This window comes from Asterias amurensis, chromosome 17 (assembly GCF_032118995.1).
Source record: "Asterias amurensis chromosome 17, ASM3211899v1".
Classification (NCBI taxonomy): domain Eukaryota; kingdom Metazoa; phylum Echinodermata; class Asteroidea; order Forcipulatida; family Asteriidae; genus Asterias; species Asterias amurensis.
The window spans coordinates 1769146-1793052 of NC_092664.1; the positions used below are offsets into that span (position 1 = coordinate 1769146).

General features: G+C 38.3%; 1 protein-coding gene across 4 annotated transcripts in view; it reads left to right on the top strand.

Annotated features, from left to right (window-relative positions):
* LOC139949865 (uncharacterized) overlaps window positions 1–22788 on the top strand; it is a 42835-nt gene extending 20047 nt beyond the window's left edge. The window contains exons 9-28 of one of the 4 annotated variants that reach the window (XM_071948424.1): window positions 25–532; window positions 981–1208; window positions 2813–2844; window positions 3710–3832; window positions 4947–5234; window positions 6207–6299; window positions 9593–9724; window positions 10088–10218; window positions 10584–10816; window positions 12219–12329; window positions 12820–13204; window positions 13908–14121; window positions 15129–15262; window positions 16748–16844; window positions 17752–17879; window positions 18492–18584; window positions 19166–19251; window positions 19755–19824; window positions 20611–20730; window positions 21067–22788. In XM_071948424.1, coding sequence (XP_071804525.1) covers window positions 25–532; window positions 981–1208; window positions 2813–2844; window positions 3710–3832; window positions 4947–5234; window positions 6207–6299; window positions 9593–9724; window positions 10088–10218; window positions 10584–10816; window positions 12219–12329; window positions 12820–13204; window positions 13908–14121; window positions 15129–15262; window positions 16748–16844; window positions 17752–17879; window positions 18492–18584; window positions 19166–19251; window positions 19755–19824; window positions 20611–20730; window positions 21067–21198 — 3338 coding nt within the window. In that variant the 3' untranslated portion in view covers window positions 21199–22788. The remainder of the gene's footprint in view (window positions 1–24; window positions 533–980; window positions 1209–2812; window positions 2845–3709; window positions 3833–4946; window positions 5235–6206; window positions 6300–9592; window positions 9725–10087; window positions 10219–10583; window positions 10817–12218; window positions 12330–12819; window positions 13205–13907; window positions 14122–15128; window positions 15263–16747; window positions 16845–17751; window positions 17880–18491; window positions 18585–19165; window positions 19252–19754; window positions 19825–20610; window positions 20731–21066) is intronic. The other 3 variants (XM_071948425.1, XM_071948426.1, XM_071948427.1) reach the window with 3 other exon arrangements.
* Window positions 22789–23907: the final 1119 nt, after the last annotated feature.

A 23907-nucleotide genomic window follows, 5' to 3' on the forward strand; every position in this document is an offset into this window, starting at 1 on the left:
TGGACATTTTGTTGATTTCCTTAGCTCCCAAAGCCTTCCAGCCCAAGAAGTTAGAGTCTAAAACCACTGAGGCCCAAGATCCATTCAGCAAAGACCGCAGCCTGGACATCCCCAAGAACGAGGGCTTTAAGGTCAAGAAATCCACCAAGGCTGTTACTAAGGCAATGGAGAGCAGACGACCCGACAACGCCTGGAATGAACCCGACAAGTTTGAGCTGAGGAAACCAGCTCAGAAAGCGCCTTCCACAGAGTGGAAGCCACCTGAGAGAAAAGAGCGACTCAGGCCTGAGACGCCACCTCTACCTCCACCACCTCCAGTTGCTAAGAAACCAACCGTGCCAATAGTACCTAAGAAGAGAGAGATCGTGGAGCCGATAGCATCTCTACGAGAACCTGTCGAGGAACTGCCAAAGAAGAAGCTGGAGAAGACTAAGTTTGTGAAGCCACCCATTAAGAAGGTTGAGAAGGAACCTCTACCTCCACCACCACCTCCTCCTGAACCAGTAAAAGCTAAAATACCACCTCCTAAAAAGTAAGTACATCTTCTTCTTGCAATCCTACATGATCTAATTGTACCAGTCACTTTCTCCTAATTTTCTAGAGAATTTTTCTGATGATTAGCTGTTCAAGATATGGTTTATTGTTAAAATTGCATCCAATTTAGTTTTTATTTAAAATGGGATTTTCGGGGTTTAAACTATAATTCCATCAAGCAAGTTGAAGAAATTTGTGTTTCCCACAAATAAATGTATTCTGTTTGTTGGGGGTGTTGGGGTATTTTTTGATTTATTTGTTGTTTCTTTGTTTGTGGGTTGGGGGGGGGTATGGGGGGCATCAAGATCTACTCTCCCGTTGGATCTACCTTCTTCCAAACAAGTTAATATCAAAGTAAAATTTCATTAAAAAAACTCACAATACATTTTCATTCAACTAATATTCAACTAGTCTATATAACTCTACTAATTCTTTCCAAACTCAAGAACACCTGTCCCTAAGGCAGTAACACCTCCTCCGAGACCAATTGAGGTCCCTCCTAAGGTCATTGAGAGAACCAAGCCAATCGTCAGAGAAACACGCAAACCAGTCAAGAAGGAGGTATTACCTCCTCCCCCACCACCAAAAGTGATCGAGAAACGAGGCAAGATAGAAAGAAAACCAATCGTCGTTCAAAGAGATGAAAAGGTTAAACCAGACGTGCCACTGATGGTGTAAGTTGCCCGGCATCCCGTCATCTACCACGCTTGTGAATCATACATCCACGAAGCACCAGTGAATCACTCATGCATGTTGAGTTACCATGGCAACCTTTAATTCACCTATTTTCATCTTTGAAAACAGAATGGCTGCATTGTTTGTGATGTGTTCAAACTAATCGTCACATTTGAGTGTTGTGAAGCAATTGCACCAAAGATAAGATGGTTTATATGTCACAATGGAGGTTAACAGACTGTTACATTAGGCTGTTACATTTGGATCAGGGATAAATAATATTCATTATGGTTTTACCCATGTACACCGATGTATGTTAGCACTGTATACTCAGTTCTTACCCGAGTTCTTTGAAAAAAATCCCAGGCATATTACTTGGGTGGGATTCGAGCCCTCGACCTTTGTAATTCTAGAGCAATGTCATAACCAACTAGACCATAGAGTTAGCTAGAGGCAGTACGAATCCAATGTTTATTAACTAGCTAATCTGGAAAGGTTCCATTATGAAAGATAGTCTCATAGAACCATGATAGTTTTGCATGTTAGGTTTTGCATGTCTGCAGAGTATATACAACATATTTGACAAGGTCTACAATTCGATGAAGTTTCAATGCTTATAGAGCTTTGCTTTATTTATTACAATATTTAAACATTGCATTCTTTGTATGAGAGTGACATTCAACTTAAGATTTGCTACACTAGATATTTTCGTTCTAGTGTCTGCATGTGTGTCTCTGGCGTCAGTGATGATTTAAATATAGGTGTTAAATTTGCATCGGGGATAAAGAATTTTCATTTTGGTTTTACCCATTTACCCGAGTTCTGTGAACAAATCACAGACATATTACTTGGGTGGGATTCAAACCCACGACCTTTGCAATTCTAGAGCAGTGTCATACCAAAATGAAAATGATTTAAATAACTGTTAAAAACTGTGTAGGATTTTCTTTTCAACAATGGAGACATTTGCATGAACTGTGTGTAGGAAAACATATTAATTGAAGATCCACACAGCACCAATCATCATGCACAGCCACAAACCCACAGTCATCATTGCACGTCTTTTATACTCAACAAGAATTCTTAACACCAGTTTAAATGGAACATATTTGTACAGCTTTAATTATTGCGCTCTCTTTGAATTAATTTTGGGGGTTGAACAAAGAATTGACTAGAGTGGGATTCGAACCATGACTCCGGATTAACGTGCCAGCACTCTACCAACTGATCTATCTAGCCCTATATTGGCGGTGTCCCTATTTTGTCAATATCTTTGTTCGGGAGTGCCAGTCAGAAGCCATACAACCATTAACTGCCGTGTAGCCAAGGATCACACCCAAATTACGATTCAACCTGGGAAGCGGCAGTGGTCACACTCTCTGTGTTGCAGTCTGTGGACATTACTTTGCTCTGTACACTAAAGGAAACTTCAAATCCTATTCTTTAACTTTGGTGACACACTGTGTGGGCGTGTGTAAGTCCACATAGTGTTTCAAAACCCTGGCTATTTTGTTATGGACCTCTTTAAATCTCAGGTCCACACTTTGAAAGTTGGGTTGGATCTCTAATAATTGTTCATTGGACTTTTTATACTTTTTTTCAGGAAAAAGAAACCTAAAGAAGCTCCAAAGAAAGGTAATGAAATGAAATGATTGAATGCCTTACACTCATACATTTCCTTCAATTCATCTTCAAAATACAAGAACAGTAGCAGTTAACCTTAACGCATAATTAACTCAGATTAACAGTTTATGCATATGACATCATTCGAGTAGGGCGCCCTCGACTAGAAGTGAAAAAAGCTATGTGGCCAGTCCTGTGCACCACATATACAAATCTGTGCTTTTTCTGTTGTTAATCATTGGTTTACCTCTAAGATGGGGCTGTATGGCGTCAATACATAAGGTTTTTTAGAAGTTTATGTAAAAACATGCACTCTGGGAGTGTTTGAGGTAGCATGAGTTGTGAAGGCTTTGGCAAAATGAACCTTCCAAACTTGTCTCCATGCAAAGTTCAAAGTTGAATGCCCCAGACACACTGACCCAATGTTATAACTCTTGAGGACGATCAGAGAATACTGAAAAATTGAATTGTCAACCACCGGTTCTGTTCAGAACCAACACTACTTTTATTTTTGTTTTTATGCAAGTCGCCAGACACACAAGGCCTGAAGGCCACTTCAAGGTGTGGGCTACAATTGTTTGTCCAGAGGCCGTTGCCACCTACTCCTAGGGCTGAAACAGGGTTACCCCTTTTACAGTCCATACAGATGTAGGCTTGGGTTTCATCAGTCCAAAGCCTGGCCGGTAGAGCAGACCAGAAAGCACTACCTCCCCAATTTTACGTAGCAAGTGTCACGACCAGGATTCGAACCCACACTCTGCTGATCAAACACCAGAGCTTGAATCTGGTGTTCTTAACAGCTTGGCCATGACACGCCAAGAGAGATTAACACATAGTGCTACCACAAACCTGATTATCTAACTCTTATTATCTCAAGTTATTGAAGAGGAAAATAACTCAGAGACTCAGAGACAACTCAAGAAGGATCCAATCCTGGTAAACTCAATTGTCAATGATGACAAAAATACAGCCGGAAGCAACATGGCTTCTATTGAGGAGGGTAGGATAAGATGTGACATTTGAAGTGATGCATTTGCACTGTATCTGCACAAACTCTGATTGGTTTGGCAAAATGTTGTCAATTTTTTTTCACAATCTTGAATGCAAAATTCGAAATCCCCTCCGACATCACCCCAAGACCATTTAAAGTCAGCCTTAAAAGACACATAGTCATTGCCCCTGTTTCCCTGGTCTTGTATCCAGTATAATGCAGTACTTATGACGTGATGCATTTGCACATGTTCCATGCACTGTTATTTTATTTTATTTTTAGCTGGAGGGGGAATTTTATTCAAGTTTCTTCAATTGGCAAATGGCAAAGTAATTGTGTGTTTTTTAATACTGTTGCCTTGAAATTACATTTATTTTCAATTTTGGTGTGGGTTTTTTCTTTGACAGAAGGGAAATATTCAGTATTTAAGGATGTGGAATAATAGGTTAATTTTCTCCATCCCTTCTGAAGGAAAACCAAAACTTACTGGAAGTCAAAACAAAGGAAACAATTCTGTATTTATTAACAGGAGCATCTCACTTTCACTTTTTAAATGTTTGATTTGTTATTGTTTCTGTTTGTGGTGGAGGGAAAGTGTACTTGAAAATAGTTATCACTGTGAAATTTGTATGAATTTTATGCTCACTTTTGTATTTGGTGATCTTTTGCAAAAAATGCACTTTTCTAAATAACTGTTTTTCACTTTTCACTGGTGGAGGAACATTCATGGATTTTTTTTCTGGTCTATTTTTAAAGATACTTTTTCCCCTCTGTTTAATGAACATTTGATTTAGCAAGTAGGCCTATGGACAGAACAAATGATTATTAGAGCTGATGAAAATACAAAAAGGCAACTGGTAGCTGTGATAACCAATACACATTATTCATGTAAGCTCCAAGTAAAACTCCAAGTTTGGACAGATATGGACCTCTTTTTCACTTTCAACAAAACTTTGGAGACAAGGGGAGAAAAATACTGTGCTGCGAGGATTGTAAGTCAATTGAGTTGACTTGTGGAATTTGCAGATGTACCCTACTACATTAACTACATTTACATTAATTAACCCATTCATATGACTAACAATGGCAATTAGTTTATGCACCATATTTCTTTTCTACACAGAAGATAAACCAAAGCCCCCCAAAGCCATTACCCCTCCACCCCCTCTCAAAGAGGACCCCATTCCTGAACCACCCACTCCTAAAGAACACAATCCAGACCCTACACCTCCACCACCTGAAGAATCTAGACCACCTACACCACAAGAACCCACACCCCCACCCAGAGAACCCACACCCCCTCCTAAGGAACCTACACCCACACCTAGGGAACCTAGCCCAGCTATTGAGATCCCACCGCTGCCACCGAAAGATCCAACACCACCTCCCCCAGAGCCAGAACCAGAACCAGGTGAGTGGGAGAACTTTTTTAAAAGCATGAAACCTGTTTTTTACTTCACCTGCTGGGATTTCAAAAGGGTACTTTACAGGTTTTTAATAGAATTTTTTTAATGCTACTGAACAAATCTCTACATCATATTAATGCTATACAGGAGTGCCGTCATGCAATAGCATCTTTGCAATCAGTCGTGCAATTGACTTTTGTCACAATTTGAATTCTTTTTGTGTGTGGTATGTTTTGGTGTTTTTGGCCCAGGTGTCCTAACTTAGGACTAGTCCTAGGATTTATTTTATAATTTTATTATTATTTATTTGTATGTATTTGTTTAATTCTATCATGTCTTTTGCATTAAATTCCAGTCATGCTTTGTATTTGTCTGCTGCTGTTCAAATTCATGAATTAATTCCAAGCTTATCAAGGGTAGTTATCCATGCAGCTCTAAATTTGGGACATTTTCTTTTCCTGCCCGGTACCCAAATTGGATTGAAATAACAAACTACTTTGTAACTACTTCTTAAACATTACTTTTTAATACCAGTGCCTTTTTCTTGCGCATTTTCTGCTACTTCATTAAGTTCTCAATAGAGTATAGGTAGTTGGCCATCGTTTTACAATTGCTGTAATAGACCGATCCACTAAGCTCCGCCCCATTGCATATTGACCAATCACAATGCAACGAAGGTTCGACAAATAAGGTCCGACATGCGTGCGCATATCTTGGCACGGCAGAGTTGTGCAGAAAGGCATTGGAGAGCCCCACATGTTCTTGCTCACATGTGCCTCGTGAGCGGAGCCTACTGGATTGGTCTATTACAGCCTTGATCAAAGTAGTAAAAAGTTATGTGTGCTAAATGGTTGCTTTAAAAAAGTTGATGTTATAGTTGTTTTGGTTGCAAGCTTTTTCCTATTACTTCTCTATAATCATTTCCTAAATCATCATCATCCTTCTCTGTCCTTCCATTTTGTGCTGCCATCCTTCAGTCTTTGAGAGTAAAGACAAAAAGCCTGTGAGACCCAAGCCACAGCGTAAGAAACCCCTTAAACCCATCAAGAAGAAGACAAAGAAAGAAACAGGTGAGGTTCATTATGGGAGACAATGTAGCCGCTACATCCTTGACAATTTGTTTTCATATACTTATCATAATTAGCCCTTCCCATGAAATATTATGCTAATTACATTTAAGCTTCGGAACAGACACTTTTGGTTGGTAATTGCCATTGCACTATAGGCAGATTTTCTAGTGTTATGCAAAAAACACCTCTTACAAAAAGGTGCAATGTCCCCTCACTTTGCCGACCAGTAGTGTTAGTGTGAAACAGTAATGTGCAAGTCAAATGGGAAGGGTCTATTAACCTGAGCCTTTGATGACAAGTGTTGCTTTATTATTTTGCTTAGCAGAACTGGGTAACATTGTACATTGATTGTGAATGCATGGTTCACTGCTACTTTATGTTAGCAAAATTATTGCTTTAATATTAGCTCTTCTTAAGTGGAACCCAATATTAGAATTTGAACATGGGTTAAAAAAAAAAAAAAAAACTGTGTCCACTATTACCAAATCACACATGCAGTGGTGACAACTGTTTAAGTTGGAAATATTTCTTTCATTTAATTTTTTTTTTACACTACAATTTGGTGACTCAGTTAAAGGCAGTGGATACTATTGGTAATTGTCAAAGACTAGCCTTTACAGTTGGTGTATCTCAACATATGCATAAAATAACAAACCTGTGAAAGTTTGAGCTCAATCGGTCATCGAAGTTATGAGATAATAATGAAAGAAAAATAACCCTTGTCACACGAAGTTGTGTGCGATTAGATGGTTGATTTCGAGACCTCAAGTTCTAAATCTGACGTCTCGAAATCAAATTCGTGGAAAATTACTTCTTTCTCGAAAACTATGGCACTTCAGAGGGAGCCGTTTCTCATAATGTTTCATACCATGAACCTCTCCCCATTACTCGTCACCAAGAAAGGTTTTATGCCAATAATTATTTTGAGTAATTACCAATAGTGTCCACTGCCTTTAAATGACAGCCCAATTACCTTTGTAAAAACCCTGCAGCGTCATAAGGCATCATGAAGATCCTACCCCATAACATGATTCAAACTAACTATAACTACTTGGGTATAAATGTTATAACTATTACAATCTTTCTGAACATTAACATAACTTCAATTGCGCAAACTTCATTCTTCAAAGACAAGGGAATTGTTTATAACTACTCTCTGCATCTCAATACTGATTAACAGTTCTTTCCTATTCGCAAAGACCTTTTTAGACAAATCTTAACTTTTAAAAAAGCAATAACTATTGTGACTTTCTAAAGCATAAATTAATATTAATGCAAGATGCTGTTCTTAACTCAAACCCTAAACTTACATACTATGCAATGTACTTCATTTTGGTTACAGCAGTTCACTAATCACTAATGCACTAATCTTGCATTACTTTACCTCAACTTCTTTTGGGAGAAAGGCTAATTTCCTAATGCCAGCAATAATGTCTATGCAATATAATCAGTCTAGAAACATTTGTGACTGTACTTTCATTGTCGTTCCAATGATTCACTAATCGCTAGTGCTTGCATTACTTTACTTCATCTTCTTTTGGGACCAAGGCTAATCCCTAATGCTTGCAATAACTTCTTCTCTGTTTTCTTGCTTACTTACTTTCTTGTCTCAATAACACAATGTGTGCAACAAACAGAAGCAGTCAAGATTGACAGGGGCTATATGGACATTCCTCAGGTGTCATTCAGACACGAACCTGGTAAGGTGTAATCCCATAGAAAAGAAAACATGAGATGTTTGACTTGATAAATTCATCACTATTTTAAAAGTTGAACACAATGGAGACTACAGTCAAATTTACTCTATGTGGACACTGTCTAAGCTATGTTGATGCTGTGTAACTTTGGTTTGATATGTGATGAAGTCTGACAACAAAACTTTCAAAACAGTGACTTCATTGAAGCTTTTGTCTACCTCATAGTAGGCCTAGTTGCAACTTATCCTGTGTAAAAACTGGCCAAAGTCATCCAATTTCTAGAAAGACAGTTTTTACTTGATTTTATGAATGAAAAAATAGAACTTACAGTTGCAAACTGCTCACACCAACCAAAAGAAGCTATGGTATAAATGCTAAAAGCAACAAATTAATGGCCTGACGTTGGACCCTAGCAGAGACTTTCTCGAAGGCTAAAATGAGAAAGACTTTGCTAGGGTTAAAACGACAGACCATTAGTTATTTTTTGATTTTATAGATAACGCACATTTAGTAAGCAAGTTTTGTTTGATCCATTCAGACAGAAAGTGAGACAAGAATGAAATTTTGTGTTAAATAAAAAGTTCACCTTTCAAAGAACACTTTAATGATTATTTTAATTGTTTGTCTGATGAATGATTTGTGTGTGTTTTAGCAATCATGTTTGTGCGTGATAAACCTGTACTCTTCCTGTTCTATGAAGCCGATGAAGCGACCAACGTCCCCCATCAGAATGTGAACATCAGACATTGGGTCACAAAACTTCATAGTATTTTATACTAATCATCCCTGTACTTTACACTTTTCTAAGCTCTTAAAGCCATTGGACCCTTTCGGTAAACAGTGTTGTCCAAGGCCCACACTTTGTGTACCACAACTTCTATATCAAATAACAAACCTGTGAAAATTTAGGCTCAATCGGTCATCAGAGTCGGGAGAAAACAACGGAAAAACCCACCCTTGTTTCTGCGCGTTTCGCCGTGTCATGACATGTGTTTAAAATAAATCCGTAATTCTCGTTAACGAGAATTTATATTGTTTTGCTGTTTTCTCAAAAAGTAAAGCATTTCATGGAATAATATTTCAAGAGAAGTCTTTCACCATTACCTTCTGTAAACCCTGTAAGTTATTTGTAAATCTGTGAACTTTTTTTATTTTTTCTGAACCGAAAGGGTCCAATGGCTTTAAGTCTTTGTATGTTTTATAATTGATCAACATTTCTTTTTATAAACATTTGCAGTGCACATACCCTCCTTTCCCTAGAAGCTACTACCGGTATAATTATGCTTTCTTTAAATCCAAATCACATTTAATACTAATACATGTACTTGCATTCCACAGTAGCTAAATTAATTCCTTTAAGCAAAAAATCTTTGAATTTCTTTTATATTGCACTTCAACAGCACTCCTAATTTACAAAGTATTTGTGTGTAACTTTTATTTTCTACACTATCATTTTTTTACTACGCAAGTCAATTTTGTACAGAAAATGTAATTTTACAAGCCGTTTTATTTGTTTTGAACACTGTTTTAGTTGCAATAGTGGACTTCAAATGGAGTAAGTTCTAATAAAGTGTACAAATATTCTCCATAATTTAGTTCCTACACTAGAACCACCCAAAGAACCAGAACCAGAACCAGAACCTGAAGTTTTGGTGGAACCAGAGCCTGAGCCAGAACCACCCAAGCTACCAACTCCTGCACCATCTCCGCCACCACCACCTCCTGCAGGTAAATTAATCAGCCTCAAGGTTTATTGGTTGGTTTATTGCATCTACAGTAACATTGTAATACATGCACTAATGTAAACATGTTCCAAATAATATACACTTTTATGATACTGCACGGGAGCTGACAAAAAAGCAAAGTTTATAAGCGTGAGCCCCAAACAGGTATACTCTTTGAGCCCAAACCAAACAAACACCCATGTAACATTAATAACAAAGGTCGGGTAAACAGTAGAAATGGCACAAGGCTGGGCTCAAGGGGTGAACCTGTATTACATTAATACATGTATTAACTATAAAACTATAACATAGGAAAAATGAACAAAACAGATAAAAAACTTGTTTTGTGATCATGATTCCTCCACAGAACCAGAAGCGCCTCCTGCTCCAGTCACAAAACCTGTCAAGAAAAACCGCAATGCTAAGATGCCTAAACCAGTCCAACCCAAGAAACCTATCGCTGTTAAGGCTAAGAAGATTCCAGATAAACCCAAGAAGGTAAGACTGCGGGTGATACTCTTTGAAATACCATTCACTCAAACAAATCTATTTTTTAATGTTTGGGGCCAAAAATCTGACATAGCATCTTTAAGCAAAAAGCACGAAAATAGCTTGCTTATTTTACACATGTTACTTGCCCAAATTTCATGCCATATACATTGCTTGTGACTGGTATTTAGCTTTTGTTTACTTAGCATAACAATTGAGTGGAGTCTTGGCCGGTAATCTGATTTTACTAAGCAAGGATTTTTTTGCTTAAGCAAAATCAATGAAATTGGGCCGAGGGCCCAGGCAGAGATAGCCATAATTTGCTCAAATGCTACTGTCATGTCTAATTCAATCTTGTTGCTTTCTCTCTACAGAAATCCAAACCCTTTGTCATGCCAGTCATCAAGAAATTACCCGAGCCAGTGGCACCCCCACCATTTTCACCTTCCCCTGAGCCCACGCCCAATATAGAGGTACCACCTTTACCCCCTATACCCATCCCTGAGGAGCCCAAGGCGCCTACCCCAGAGCCAGAAGTGGAGCTGCCACCTCTCACCCCACCTTTGACTCAAGAACCAATTGTTATGCGCAGGAGACGGGAATACAAGTAAATGTCACTCTGATCAGTTGATTGTAGCCCACACCTTAAAGGAACACGTTGCCTTCGACCGGACGAGTTGGTCAAAACAAAAGCGTTTGTAACCGTTTTTTATATAATGCATATGGTTAGGAAGATGTTTTAAAAGTAGAATACAATGATCCACACAAGTTTGCCTCCAAATTGCGTGGTTTTCCTTCTACTGTGCGAACTAACATGGTCGGCCATTTATGTGAGTCAAAATTTTGACCCCCATAAATGGCCGACGTGTTAGTCGACGAGGTAAAAGGAAAACCACGCAATTTTGAGGCATGTTTGTGTGGATCATTTTATTCTACTTTTACAACATCTTTCTACCCATATGCATTTTATAAAAAACGGTTACAAACGCTTTTCAAAGACCAACTCGACCGATCCAAGGCAATGTGTTCCTTTAAAGTGGCCTTCAGGCTTTGTGTGTCTGGCGACTTCCTTACAAAAAATAAAAATCTGTATTTTCCTTCAGGGGAGTTATTTTCTAAAATTTAAAAAATGAGACAAGCAGTCCAATCATTTCAATGAGTTTAGACACTTTTTTACTCACGATATATACAAATAATTTCAGGGCATAATCATGTTGGTCTCCCATGAGGCCTTGAATTGTCGATAGGAATGAAGTAATACATCTTTTCTCAGTTTGTTTGTTGGTAAATGTGTTTCATTTTGGTGAACAAAACTTGTTGTATAGGATGTCAAATCTAGTAATGATAACTGACGGGCAGAAGCTCCGGCCCAAATGTTACAACAGTGATTTAACTTACTACTATGAGTCCGCCTCACATTCTTTGTAAACTCAGTGTTGAAGGATATGGCTTCCATTCATACTCTCTTAATGTAAAAGAGTGAAAAACCACTCATTTTGTCCGCCATACCACTCTTGCAAAGAGCCATATGGCGGACAACTCGATTTAGAGTGAAGTTCATTCCACTTTTCCTCAAAAAGAGTGACACAGATTGACTTTCACTCTCAAAAGAGCGAAGCTGACTCCACTCAGACAAGAGAGTGAACTTTTCACTCTTTTACATTAAGAGAATACCTAAGGTGCCTTTGGCCTCAGAAAGCACATAGAATACTGAGTACTTTATCTTTAATCAGTCAGTGACACTTGTGTCCTTAAACAAGACACTTAACCACGATTGCTTTGTGAAGCTGCTTTCTGCTCTACCAGCCCGGCTTCTGATGGATGATACCCAAGCCTACATCTGTATGGACTGTAAAGGGGGTAACCCCGTTTCAGCCCAAGGAGTAGGTAGCAACAGCCCTTGGAATCATAGTTGATTGTATCCCACACCAAATGTTTTTGGTTTTTTTATAAACAGAGTAGTACAACAACTTAATTGTTAATGATCATTTTGATTTCATTCTTGATAGACCGAAGAAGCGGAAATGGCGCAAGACCGAGGCCACACCTGATGGCCATGAGAGTCCTGAGCCTATCATGATTGATGCGTTAGACTACCTAGCCAAATACTGCATTGTTCAGTAAGTCACTCTACCACAGCTCTATGGTCTCATCAGATATTATGTTTGTGATTAGTTATGTCCTTGGGAAGATAAACATGGCAATCAGCTCAACATCATCATGTCACAATTATGGTTACACCCCTAAGTTCAGACACCACTATGTTCGGACATCCCTAGGTTCTGAAACCCCTAGTGAATTTTCTTAACCCTAACCCTAGCTCTATTATGTAAATTATTGTTTTTTTCAGAACATAAGGTTGACGATGGAGGGGGGGGGGCTATAGAGCAGTAACCACAATTCTATTGGTACAAGCCATTAAAAAAAACCTGCACTCCCCAACCTATTTTTTGTATACACTGAACAGCCTACAGAAACAAATAGATGCAAATACTAAACTTGTGTCATTTATGATAAATATTCATTAAATTACATACTTCGGCACAAGTTTCAATTTTCAAACAATTGTGATTACTAATTGATTTATTCATTTATCTTTCTTTTACACAGTAAACAGCGAATACCTCATTACCAGCATGTATTCAATGGTGTACTCCGCAAGAAAGGTATCAAGATTGAAGAAACAGTGCCTAGTGTCCCAACCATGGCAACGCTTCAAGTCCACAACAGCACACAGTCTTCAAACGTTCGAGATAGTTTAAAATCTGATCATGACAATGCATCAGTTACCACGGAGACCTCGGGATACGCTAGCGCTGCGAATGATGACCCAGGGTCAAGTGGGGAGGATTTTAAGAGTGCTTTTACAGTTGCCAAGACAATAAATGAAGAAGATTACATTAGCCCTATGGCTCTTACTGGCTCTGGGAAAGAGAGTGGCACTGGGAAGGAGGTTGACCGGGGAGGGGCTACACACTTTTTTGGTTCTGATGCAGTAAGTATATTTAGTCATGACACAGCCAATGGCACAATTAACACAAATAACAGGAAAGTAGAAAACAAGAAGAAATGTTCCGTTTTGGATGTGGGAGGAAAACCCCTGCATTCAAGTATGGGGTGAAACCCAATCCACATGCAAGGCTCTGAGTCCGATGTATGATTCGCACTAGGGTCCATAGAGGTGAAAGGCAGGGATGGAAAGCACTGAGCCAGCCTGATCAACCTCTTTACATGTATTATTTTGACTTTAAAAAAAGGTTTACTAAGACACAGTGCAGATCGAATAATTATGAGGTTTGCTGTCCCATGATTTCATTGTTATATCCACATGTGATGGGCAGTGCTGGGCGGGCCCAACCAAAACTCAAAACCTTTTGCCCAGCGAAATATATTGTGCCGTCCAGCACAGATTTAAACAAATTCAACATTAATGTACACTGTGCAATAATCTGAAACACAGGTAATGATGGAGTTTCACATGTCACAGAGAAAGAACACAGTCAAAATGCCATTCACTTTATTGCAGGGCCCCATGAACAGTTTAAAAACCTGGCATTATGCCTGAAGGCCTGCACTCCAGCTATAATGGCCCCATTAAAAACAACTTGTTGATCCGCTCACTACAGAATTGGTCTACCTACAACTGCTTATGATCATACACATTATTAATATCTACATTTTATGTGTTTTGATAACAGTTTGCAGCAGATGAATATTTAGATAAACTTGCCTTCCAATTGGACAACCTCTACAAGAAATCAAATGCTCTTCAGTTGAACATCGTAGAATCAGCCGATGCTAGACGAAGGACCCTCGCAGGATTTGCAAGGCAGGAGTTTCCAGAGATACTAAGGCCTGGATACGACCCAAATGCTGCCATGAAAGCAAATCCAAAAGGCAAGAAAAAGAAAGGTAAGCGACGCTTGAATTCCTCCCAGTTTGGATAAACTGTTGCCCAGATGAGGCTGTCCACTTTGGTTGAGGTTATCGACATTAAAATATCTGCTGAAGACGAGCAGAGTATACTGTTTGAAACGTCGAGACCAAACCGGCTCTTTTCAGAGCCAACACTCACTTAACAGAGATTAATTATTACATGGTTGTACCCGCAAGTTTAGTAATTATTTATAGTTTCTCCTTAGTAAAATAATCCTTAACAATATAATAGATGTTAAATTTGCATCGGGCATAAAGAATATTAATTTTGGTTTTTACCCATACACCGATGTGTGTTAGCACTGTATACTCAGTACTTTCCCGAGTCCTGTGAAAAAATATCACAGGCATGTTATTCAGGTGGGATTCGAACCCACAACCCTTGCAATTCTAGAGCAGTGTCTTACCAACTAGACTACCGAGGTTGCCCAGCAGCTAGAGGCAGTTCGAATCCTATGTTTTGGCAGTGGGTACCGCAACGATATAATTCTTAACAACACTCTCTGCCCAATCCTGATTGAATCTTGCTGAACTCATCGTAAATTCTGACTCCAAGTATTATCAAGTTATAAACCACATGGGAAACTGGACTGGGTAAATTTTAAAAGATTTGGGGTTGAACAAAGAAAAATTTACTGGGGATAGGGATTTGAACCAATGACTTTGAGTTTAACGAGCTGTGCTCTACCAATAACAAATATGCATTGGGAGATAATATGTTAAGGATTTAATTTTTGCAAGAATAAGTTATCTAGACTGACAAGGCTGAGGGGAGAAGTAAGCCTATGTTGTTTTTTATTTTTACATTTCGCATTACAAACTTTTATGAAAAGATACAAATGTATGCCAGCGTTTGAGTCTGTGTGGGCAATCAATGTACACATGTTCGATGCATCACTGGGATTTTAAGATGCATGATTGTTGTAACCTAAACTATGAAATTGAGGAAATATCTTAAGGTCTTGATGTTGTATCCTATCTAGGTGAAGTAAAGTTCATCTCTGTGGTTGAAGAGCTTGGCTATGGCAACCAAGATGATGCTTCAAACCTTGAGGAGGTATACCCTGAGAATGACGACTGGGTGCTGGAGCGATTGACTACATCACATCTTCAAATGGTAAGAAATCTTGCAATGTTGTGTACCATGATTGTATCTGCCTGCCAAACCAGGGGTCGATTTCACAAAGAGTTAGGATAAAAAACGCATGGCTAGTCCTAAGTTAGGACGAGTACTTTGTCCTAACTCGAGATAAGACTAGTCCTAACTCTTTGTGAAATCCACCCCAGGTTGCTCAGTACTTTGCTAGGTGTTCTTACATTTTTGTGTTAAAACTCTTAAAACTATTATATTGTATGCAATTTTTTGTTAATGCAATTCGCCTGACACACAAGGCCTGAAGGCCACTTCAAGGTGTGGGCTACAATTATTTTTTCCAGAGGCCGTTGCCACCTACTCCTAGGGCTGAAACAGGGTTAACCCCTTTACAGTCCATACGGATGTAGGCTTGGGTATCATCAATTCAAAGCCTGGCCGGTAGAGCAGAAAGCACTACCTCCCCAATTTTATGTAGCAAGTGTCACGACGGGGATCCGAACCCACACCGTGCTGATCAAACACCAGTGCTTGAATCAGATGCTCTTAACCACTCGGCCATGACACATTGTTTGCTTTTGTAGATACTTTGATTGTGCGACTTGTTTTTAAATGTTTGCTGGTGAATAAAACTAAATAAAAACTTGAACAAACTAAAGAAATAAAGACTTGCAAAAAGTTAACTTGTGTCATTCATGATAAACATTAACTAGTTTACATACTTTGGCACAGGTTTTAATTTTTTTAACAATTGCGATTTGATCCGATCATTTTTCTTACTAAATACAATAAACAGCGCATATCTCATTTAGGTTGTCCACTAGATGTAAAATTTTATGTCGGAGGCTGAGTAAAGCTCATATCAAGAAAATTTTAGTTTTTATTTCCAGTTTAATGGATGGATTACCCTTGTTGTCATCATTAGTTGAAAGAGAGCTCACACTCCTGTTGTTGGAGTTTATCTTTAATTTGATGAAACCTAACACATTCCTGCTGTAGTGTGTATCTCTATTCTGTACGAGCCATTCCAATTCCAGAAGGAATATCCTTTGAATGGATTATGTGTGTTAGCACTGTATACTCAGTATTTCCATGAGTCCTGTGAAAAAATATCACATGCATATTACTCGGGTGGGATTCGAACCCACGACCCTTGCAACTCTAGAGCAGTATCCATACCAACTAGACCACCGAGATTGCCCGGTACCTATGTTTTGGCAGCGGGTACCGCAACGATATAATAGATGTTAAATTTGCATCGGGGATAAAGAATATTTATTTTGGTTTTTAACCATACACCGATGTGTTTTACCATACTCAGTACTTCCTTGAGTCCTGTGAAAAAATATTACTCGGGTGGGATTCAAACCCACGACCCTGGATTATTTTTGTTTTGTTTAACCGTTACACCTTGGTATAAAGAAGGCACTTTTCTTGGTTCTGAATTGTTTTACATTGTTTGACAACATTTAGGACTTTGATTGATTGAATTTATCTTCTTTATTTTAGTTGGAATCCGACCCATCTGTGAGAAGACTGGACTTGGAACATGAACGAGCCCAAGAAAAATATGAAGTTGTTCAAGATAGAATTGCTGGACTACTGGGTAATTATTTACAACTTAACAAGCAATTGTGTTGATACAAGTCTCTAGGCTTGATGTTTTCTCAACTAGATAAATATACTATCTATATCTCTGGGAAGTTTTTAGATGGCATGACGTCTTCAGAGCTAGTCGAAACGTTGAGACCAGTTAAGAACTCACTCCACGGTAATGAAGTTAATAACGACCCCAGGTAGTAGTTAAAAAGCAGGACAGTTCTTTTCAGTCTCCTGAATACCGACAAATCTACTCTGTGGTAGTAGAATATAAAGCAAGACAATTCTGTAAAGAACATAATCTAACCGACAAGAAGTCTCCCGAACCCCCGAACATCTTCCGCGGTAGCAGAATAAAGCAAGACGGTTCTCTGAGAACAAACTCTACCTGGCAGGTAGATACACACATGGTGTTACCACAAACCAAATATATATTGATACCTCACCATGCAATGCCTCAAATTCCATCAGAGTTGCTGACCCATAAATGAACAAGTACACCAAAGATGGTGAAAGAATTCAGTTCAATGTAATAAGACCCAGGGTGCCAAAGTCTTATCTTCAAGCTGCACAGGCATGCAACTGCCCGTTGAAAAAAAAGAGGAAAATTTTCAAAGGCACAAACGCCACGGGACATGAGACCACAATGGTACACTAGAAAATGTTGAGGTTTATTATGCTGTGAGATGCATTGTTAGCATGTACTTGGCTCATTTTTACATTATTGTAGTTGTACATTGTTGTTGCCAGGCAACGCGGAAGAGTTGCATACCTGAAGCAGGGCCAAGGTATAAATAATTGACTTCCCTATGTAAATGAATGTTGCGATGTTACCGCACTTGTTTTCACAACTCAAATGCAATTCAGCAGATTATCAGATTTCAAGACTACCTTATAAATCTCACCCCATCTAGATGAAAAAGCAAGAGTAGCTTTGAAAGAAAGCTCCTTAAGGGGACAGGAACTTATCAGTCGTGCAGCTTCAAACGATGACTTCAGACGTAAACAGAGTATTATGTATCAGAAGATGAACCCTGTACAGGTATTGTGAATTTGATTTGTTTGTTTTTTAAATAATTTTAAATTATGTCGCAAGCAGCATTATGATTCAATGCATTTAAAAATAAATAAACAACAATATGTATTCAACTCTACAGGAAATCATACTTAGATTGCACCATTTCCCTGCACATTCAATAATTGAGTCCTTCTCAATACTTCTAAAGGCAGCCTTACTTTTTTGAAGTACAAATCATGCCAATAAACTAAGAGGTAAAGTTTTCATATTGGGTCAGGCTTTTCTTTATACTCAATGTATCCAAGTGTGATCCAATGAATGATACCATTTTTCATTATTTGCTTGAACAAGTTTGGTCCAGTCATCATTTGTACTTGTATGTTCTTATAGCCTAGTTTGTAAGACATGGGCGACCACTTTTATTACGTGCACAACAAAAATCACAAAATATTAACATATCAATCTTTTGCTGATTTCAGCCATGCACCAAAATGAATTTCATGTATCTTGTTGCATTCTAAATTTGAAATGAATCACCGCTGTGTTCAACATTCAACCGTCTCCATGATTCAACACACTGCCAGAGAACATATTTTCTAAAGAATCTTTTTCCTCTGTGTGATTTTACCCTTGCAGGAGCATGAAGTGGATGTGACAGACTTAGAGCCGTCTCTGAGACAAGTAAACAGCTACCTCATAACGGAGAAGGAATGCCAATATATTTACCATGTAAGTCGGTTGATTAAACATTTTGATCTCCAATGATATCCTAATACCCAAATGGGCATTCATGTGACTTGGTAATAGATAAATAATTACAGAGTCCTTGTTTTTGCATTTATAATTTTGTTCTCTTTCATTTTTCTGCTACTCCCCCATGTTGCCAGCCTAAAGATAATGTAACAGGCTTTAGATGTAGTGTGTTTTATTTCATTTTTCCACATTGGAAACCGCGTGCAGCAAGCACTGTATAAAAATGTTCTTTAAAAACCTTACTCCTTGTAGAACGGTGTATTGAGAACAACTGAATTAAGATTAAGAAAAAGACCCACAGGAACCATTTACTGCATTCCTAACCTAATGAATAAACATGAAACAACTATAAATACAAAGGAATTTCCCCACAGATCCAAATAACTGTAACTTGAAAAGCTAATGACTTGAATAAAAAAATAAAAAAAAAATTAATAATAGAGTAAAGTGATGAAAGTCTACCTCTTTGTTAAACTCAAAGGGAAAATAAACAACTTAAGCAGAGACAACAAAACCATACATTTTTCACCTGTCACATTGTTATTTTTCGTGAATAGGTGCTGGACTTACCCCAGAGACATCGGATAGACTTCAAGCTCTTCACTGTGGTAGCTGCACTATCAGAGAAGGTCTCCAGATTGGAGTAAGTTTAACTCATTTCTAAACAAAATTAATAACACAAAGAATTAATAAAATAATCTTAATAATGTGAAAATTCCCATCTTTTTAAACGCATATCCATTCAAACCATCGTGATCTTTGTCTTGGCTGTCAAATTTTACATTGTTTATTGTTGAGGAATTACTAGAACATTTGAACAACATTTTTGTTGTAGTTTTACATCACTTAACATTATTTATTGGGTAAACTTTTTTATGCTGATTTACACAAACTTCTTATTGGTATTTTACATCCCTTCCAACTTTGTACCAATTACTTTTATGACAGAAATGATCTTTAAACGGTCTGTTGTGAGTACTTTACTGAGAAGTGTGATTGTAATTTAGCCGCAGGGTCGAAATGTCAGGCCAGTATTAAACTACTTTTAGCCCGCCTGTGGGCGACCGAGTGAGTGAGTACTTTTTGCATTTATATACATAGGAAGGCAGCTTGCAAAATCTAATTATATTTTCTCTGTTTTTAAAGGCCGTTCATCAGGAAGATGATCAATAAGATGAACTTTGAGGCGTTGGAGGTCAAGATGCAAAGAGCAAAGGTAAGTAATGCAAAAATAGTGTTCATTGGGCAGTAGCATGTATAACTCAAGAACTTGGCCAATCATGTAAAATAAGCAACCTGTGAAAATTTGAACTCAATTGGTCGTCGAAGTTGCGAGATAATAATGGAAGAAAAAACACCCTTGACACACGAAGTTGTGTGCTTTCAGAAGTTTGATTTTGAGACCTCGAAATCAAATTCTGAGGTCTCAAAATCAAATTCAAATATTTTAATTGAACATTACTTCTTTCTCGTTGTGAGAAACGGCTCCCTCTGAATTGGCATAGTTTTCGAGAAAGAAGTGATTTTCCACGAATTTGATTTTGAGACCTCAGATTTAGAATTTGAGGTCTCGAAATCAAGCATCTAAAAGCACACAACTTCGTGTTACAAGGGTGTTTTTTCTTTCATATTTATCTCGTAACTCCGACGACCAATCGAGCTCAAATTTTCATAGGTTTGTTGTTTTATGCATATGTTGATATACACAAAGTGAGAAGACTGGTCTTTGACAATTACCAATAGTGTCCAGTGCCTTTAAATGAATGAATTCACATATTCTGCAGTTTTGGCTGGTAACCTGTTTCTGCTAAGCAATACTTTTCTCTGCTAAGCAAGTTTTTGTGATGAAACTGGTCCTAAGGCACCCACTTTGAGTGCAGTGGTGCCCTTTGCTTTTGCTGTGGTGCATGAGCAAGGTTCTTGTGCAATGTTATGTTTCCTTATGGTAGAGGCTTGCAGCAGTATCCCTTACAAAATAACCTTTTTTTTAAAATCCATATAGGAGCTGTTTTTCCTGCTTGCTGATGATGATGATGCAGATTACAACGGTGGTGAAGTACCAATTAGTAACCTCATTGTAGATCTGGAAGCAGGAGGACTCAAACCGGAACATGTTAATCTGGTAAGGCAATATCTTTGCAGCTTGTCACTAAAGTAATGTGCTTAAAAGGGCAAAATCTTGTACATGCTTGTTACTGTCATGCTCGCATGTAAATTAATTATACATCAGTCCTTAGGCGCTAATATTTGGGTATCAAGTTTCCAGTTTAGTCACAAATCACGCTATAACTACAATCTTTGCTGTTAATGGAAATCATGATGTTCCCTAAAACAGAGAGCACTTTCTTTGCTTCAAATTATTCAGCCCAAGTTACTATAACGCCTTCAAGAAAGACTCTGCTAGGGTCAAAACATCAGACGTTACAGGTTACAAGTATTAATTTGTTCTATCCCGTAGGTTGCTGAGAAATTCAACCGAGAAGGCAAAGGGACTGTGGACTTCCTGGATTTTCTTACTTACACCCCACTATTCATCGACATCCATGAGAATATTATTTCAGACCCACTTAGTTTATCTCGAGAAAGGTGACACCCAAATAACTTGACTACCGGTAATAAGAAGAAGTATTAATGAAATGGCTCCAAGACCTAGGCTGGATTTCACAGTACCAAGACTCATCTTAAGATGTCAGTATCATCAGTGATTTTTACATGTATTTTGACACCACAGTTTGCATAGCAATGTGTAGTTGATACTACTTGGGCCGACCTCGGCTCGAAACATTGTGACCACCAGGGTTTAGCAATGCTAGAAATTGGTTTGTGCCATCCAGGCCGATCCTGGGCCGCACAAACAGCCAGATCATGTTCTAAGCTGAGGACGTTGAGGTCATCTATAACCAGTGATATGTAGGTATAGCGCAGGCTTCCACCCTGTCAAAAGGGTTCAGATGGTTGGTTTTGTGGATTTGGGAAGGCAGCCAGGGGAACTTCAGGTCTTTGCAGAGTGTGGCTAATTAAACGAAGACGACGTTGTTGTGGCAGGTGCTACGCATGTGAAGTCTGTGCTGGAAAGTCCACATCAAGGCAATAATGCATGAGAGCACAGTGAAAAGCGTCAAGATTTTTTGTCATGGTGTGTCAGTGATTGCTAGAGCTTGAAACTTAGCTCTTTGTGAAATGCTCCATCTTGTATACAGAGCTTCCAACTCTCCCTTATACTACAAAAAGCTCCCTGAAAATGAACCAATCCATGTTCTGATGAACAAATTTGAAATCTCCCTGAATATAAAAACTTTGTGCCCATTAGGATATGTACAAAATCTTCCTTAATGCAAAATGCAAATGTTGGTAGCTCCGACTTAAAGCCATTGGACACTTTCGGAACAGAAAACAAATTAAAAGCTCACAGATTTACAAATAACTTACAGGGTTTACAGAAGGTAATGGTGAAAGACTTCCTTTGAAATATTATTCCATACACACGTCATGACATGGCGAATCGCGCGTAAACAAGAGTGGGTTTTCCCGTTTTTTTCTCCCAACTCCGATGACCGCTTGAGCCTAAATTTTCACAGGTTTGTTATTTTATATATAAGTTGTGATACACGAAGTGTGGGCCTTGTACAAAACTGTTTACCGAAAGTGTCCAATGGCTTTAAGTGGAATAAGAACTTTTGTAATTGTGTTCAAGAGTAAGTGAATTATTTGACTAATCATTTGAACTGTGTAAGGAAAATTGCTTAGTGATGTAGGGTAAATGAAAATCATGGAATTGAAGAGTGAGATTGTTCAGGACTTGGTAAGAATTGTTCCATTTAATTGGTTTGTTATAGACAGTTAATTTTGACAATGATTTTTGAAACAAAGTCTACAAAAAAACAAAACCACAAACCTCAAGAAACCAAGGTTTTCTCAAAATTGAACATGTTATTCATATCACAAAACCATGTTAGATTTTAGGATAAGTGCAATTGTAACAATTAGTTTTTTGGGGAGGGCAAATACATATTTTTCGTTATCTCCCCTCCCCCTTTTTGTGCACTTTCCGATTTGTTCAATCTTGAAATTTTTAATACATGTTTATTATGCGTATAGAAAATTATTATTAATATATGTATATATATTAGAACAAGTATTTGCATTATGTTTCATTTTGACAATAGTTTATTTAATTTACTGCAAGATTACTGTGTTGATCAGTTTAGGTTACAAATAAATTATTTGATAACGAAGTTTGACAAGTGTTTTGTTTGTTGCTGCACGTATACACCCGGTTCATCACACAACCCTGCCACACCCCAGCTTGAAAATGCAATCACAAGTGTTGTGTATAGAACCCGTGTACTTATCGTAAAGAGAAGGGGTTTGCCCTGGGCCCAATTTTATAAAGCTGTTAAATTTATTAAAGCAGAAGATAGGCCTACTGCTTAACAAATTTCTAGGTAAAACACGAGTGGGGCACCAGCAGCAATAATGTAAAGTTTATGGAATGTTGGCTGCATGGTACTCTGTTTAAGCTTTAGCAATATTTTCCTGTGCTAAGCAGGTGTTGTGCTAGCCCACCTTGTTGAGCTGTTAATGGTTCTGTTTTTAACATCGGTCACGTGACAGTGATGTGACCGGTGTTAAAAGCGGAGACATTAACAGCTCAACAATGTGGGCTAGAGTTGTGCCTTTAAGTTTCAGGCTTTTGTAACTGGGCTGTGGTGTTCTTGGTTTGATTGTCTTCATATTGCGCAACGGTGCTTTGTAAAGTAAAGGAATTAGGGGCATGCACAGAATATTCAAATAGGCCAAACGCAAGTCAAGTTTTCTGACCAACCCAACCGCCTCCTGAAGTATTCATATAAAATAACTAATCGTGGTTAAAATTTATATCATTATACTTGTAAAGAAAACTCACTTTGTGCATATCCAGCACTCAGCAGCTCGCTAGGTCAGCGAACATGGTGACAGAAAGTCCCAGTTCTATAACACGTCTTTTCTCCAGCGCGACGTAACACTGGAAGTTTCATGCCCAGTGTTACAACTTTTGTGGCTTTCAACTTAGGTTATTACACGTATCCTTTGCACGTTTCTATGCGTTGTCTGTTAACTGTGGCATCTCTGTTTTCTTCTCTGATTCCCTCATAAGCGTTGATACACTTCAGTTCTGGTAAATTTGAAATTTCAGACAAAACATCAGAGGAAAAAAACATCGGCGTTCGTCGTCCTCTTTTTGTCACACTCGACACAACCTCGCACACACGGGACCTGTGCTCACTATATAAAACAACAGTAATGCTTCTGTTGCTCT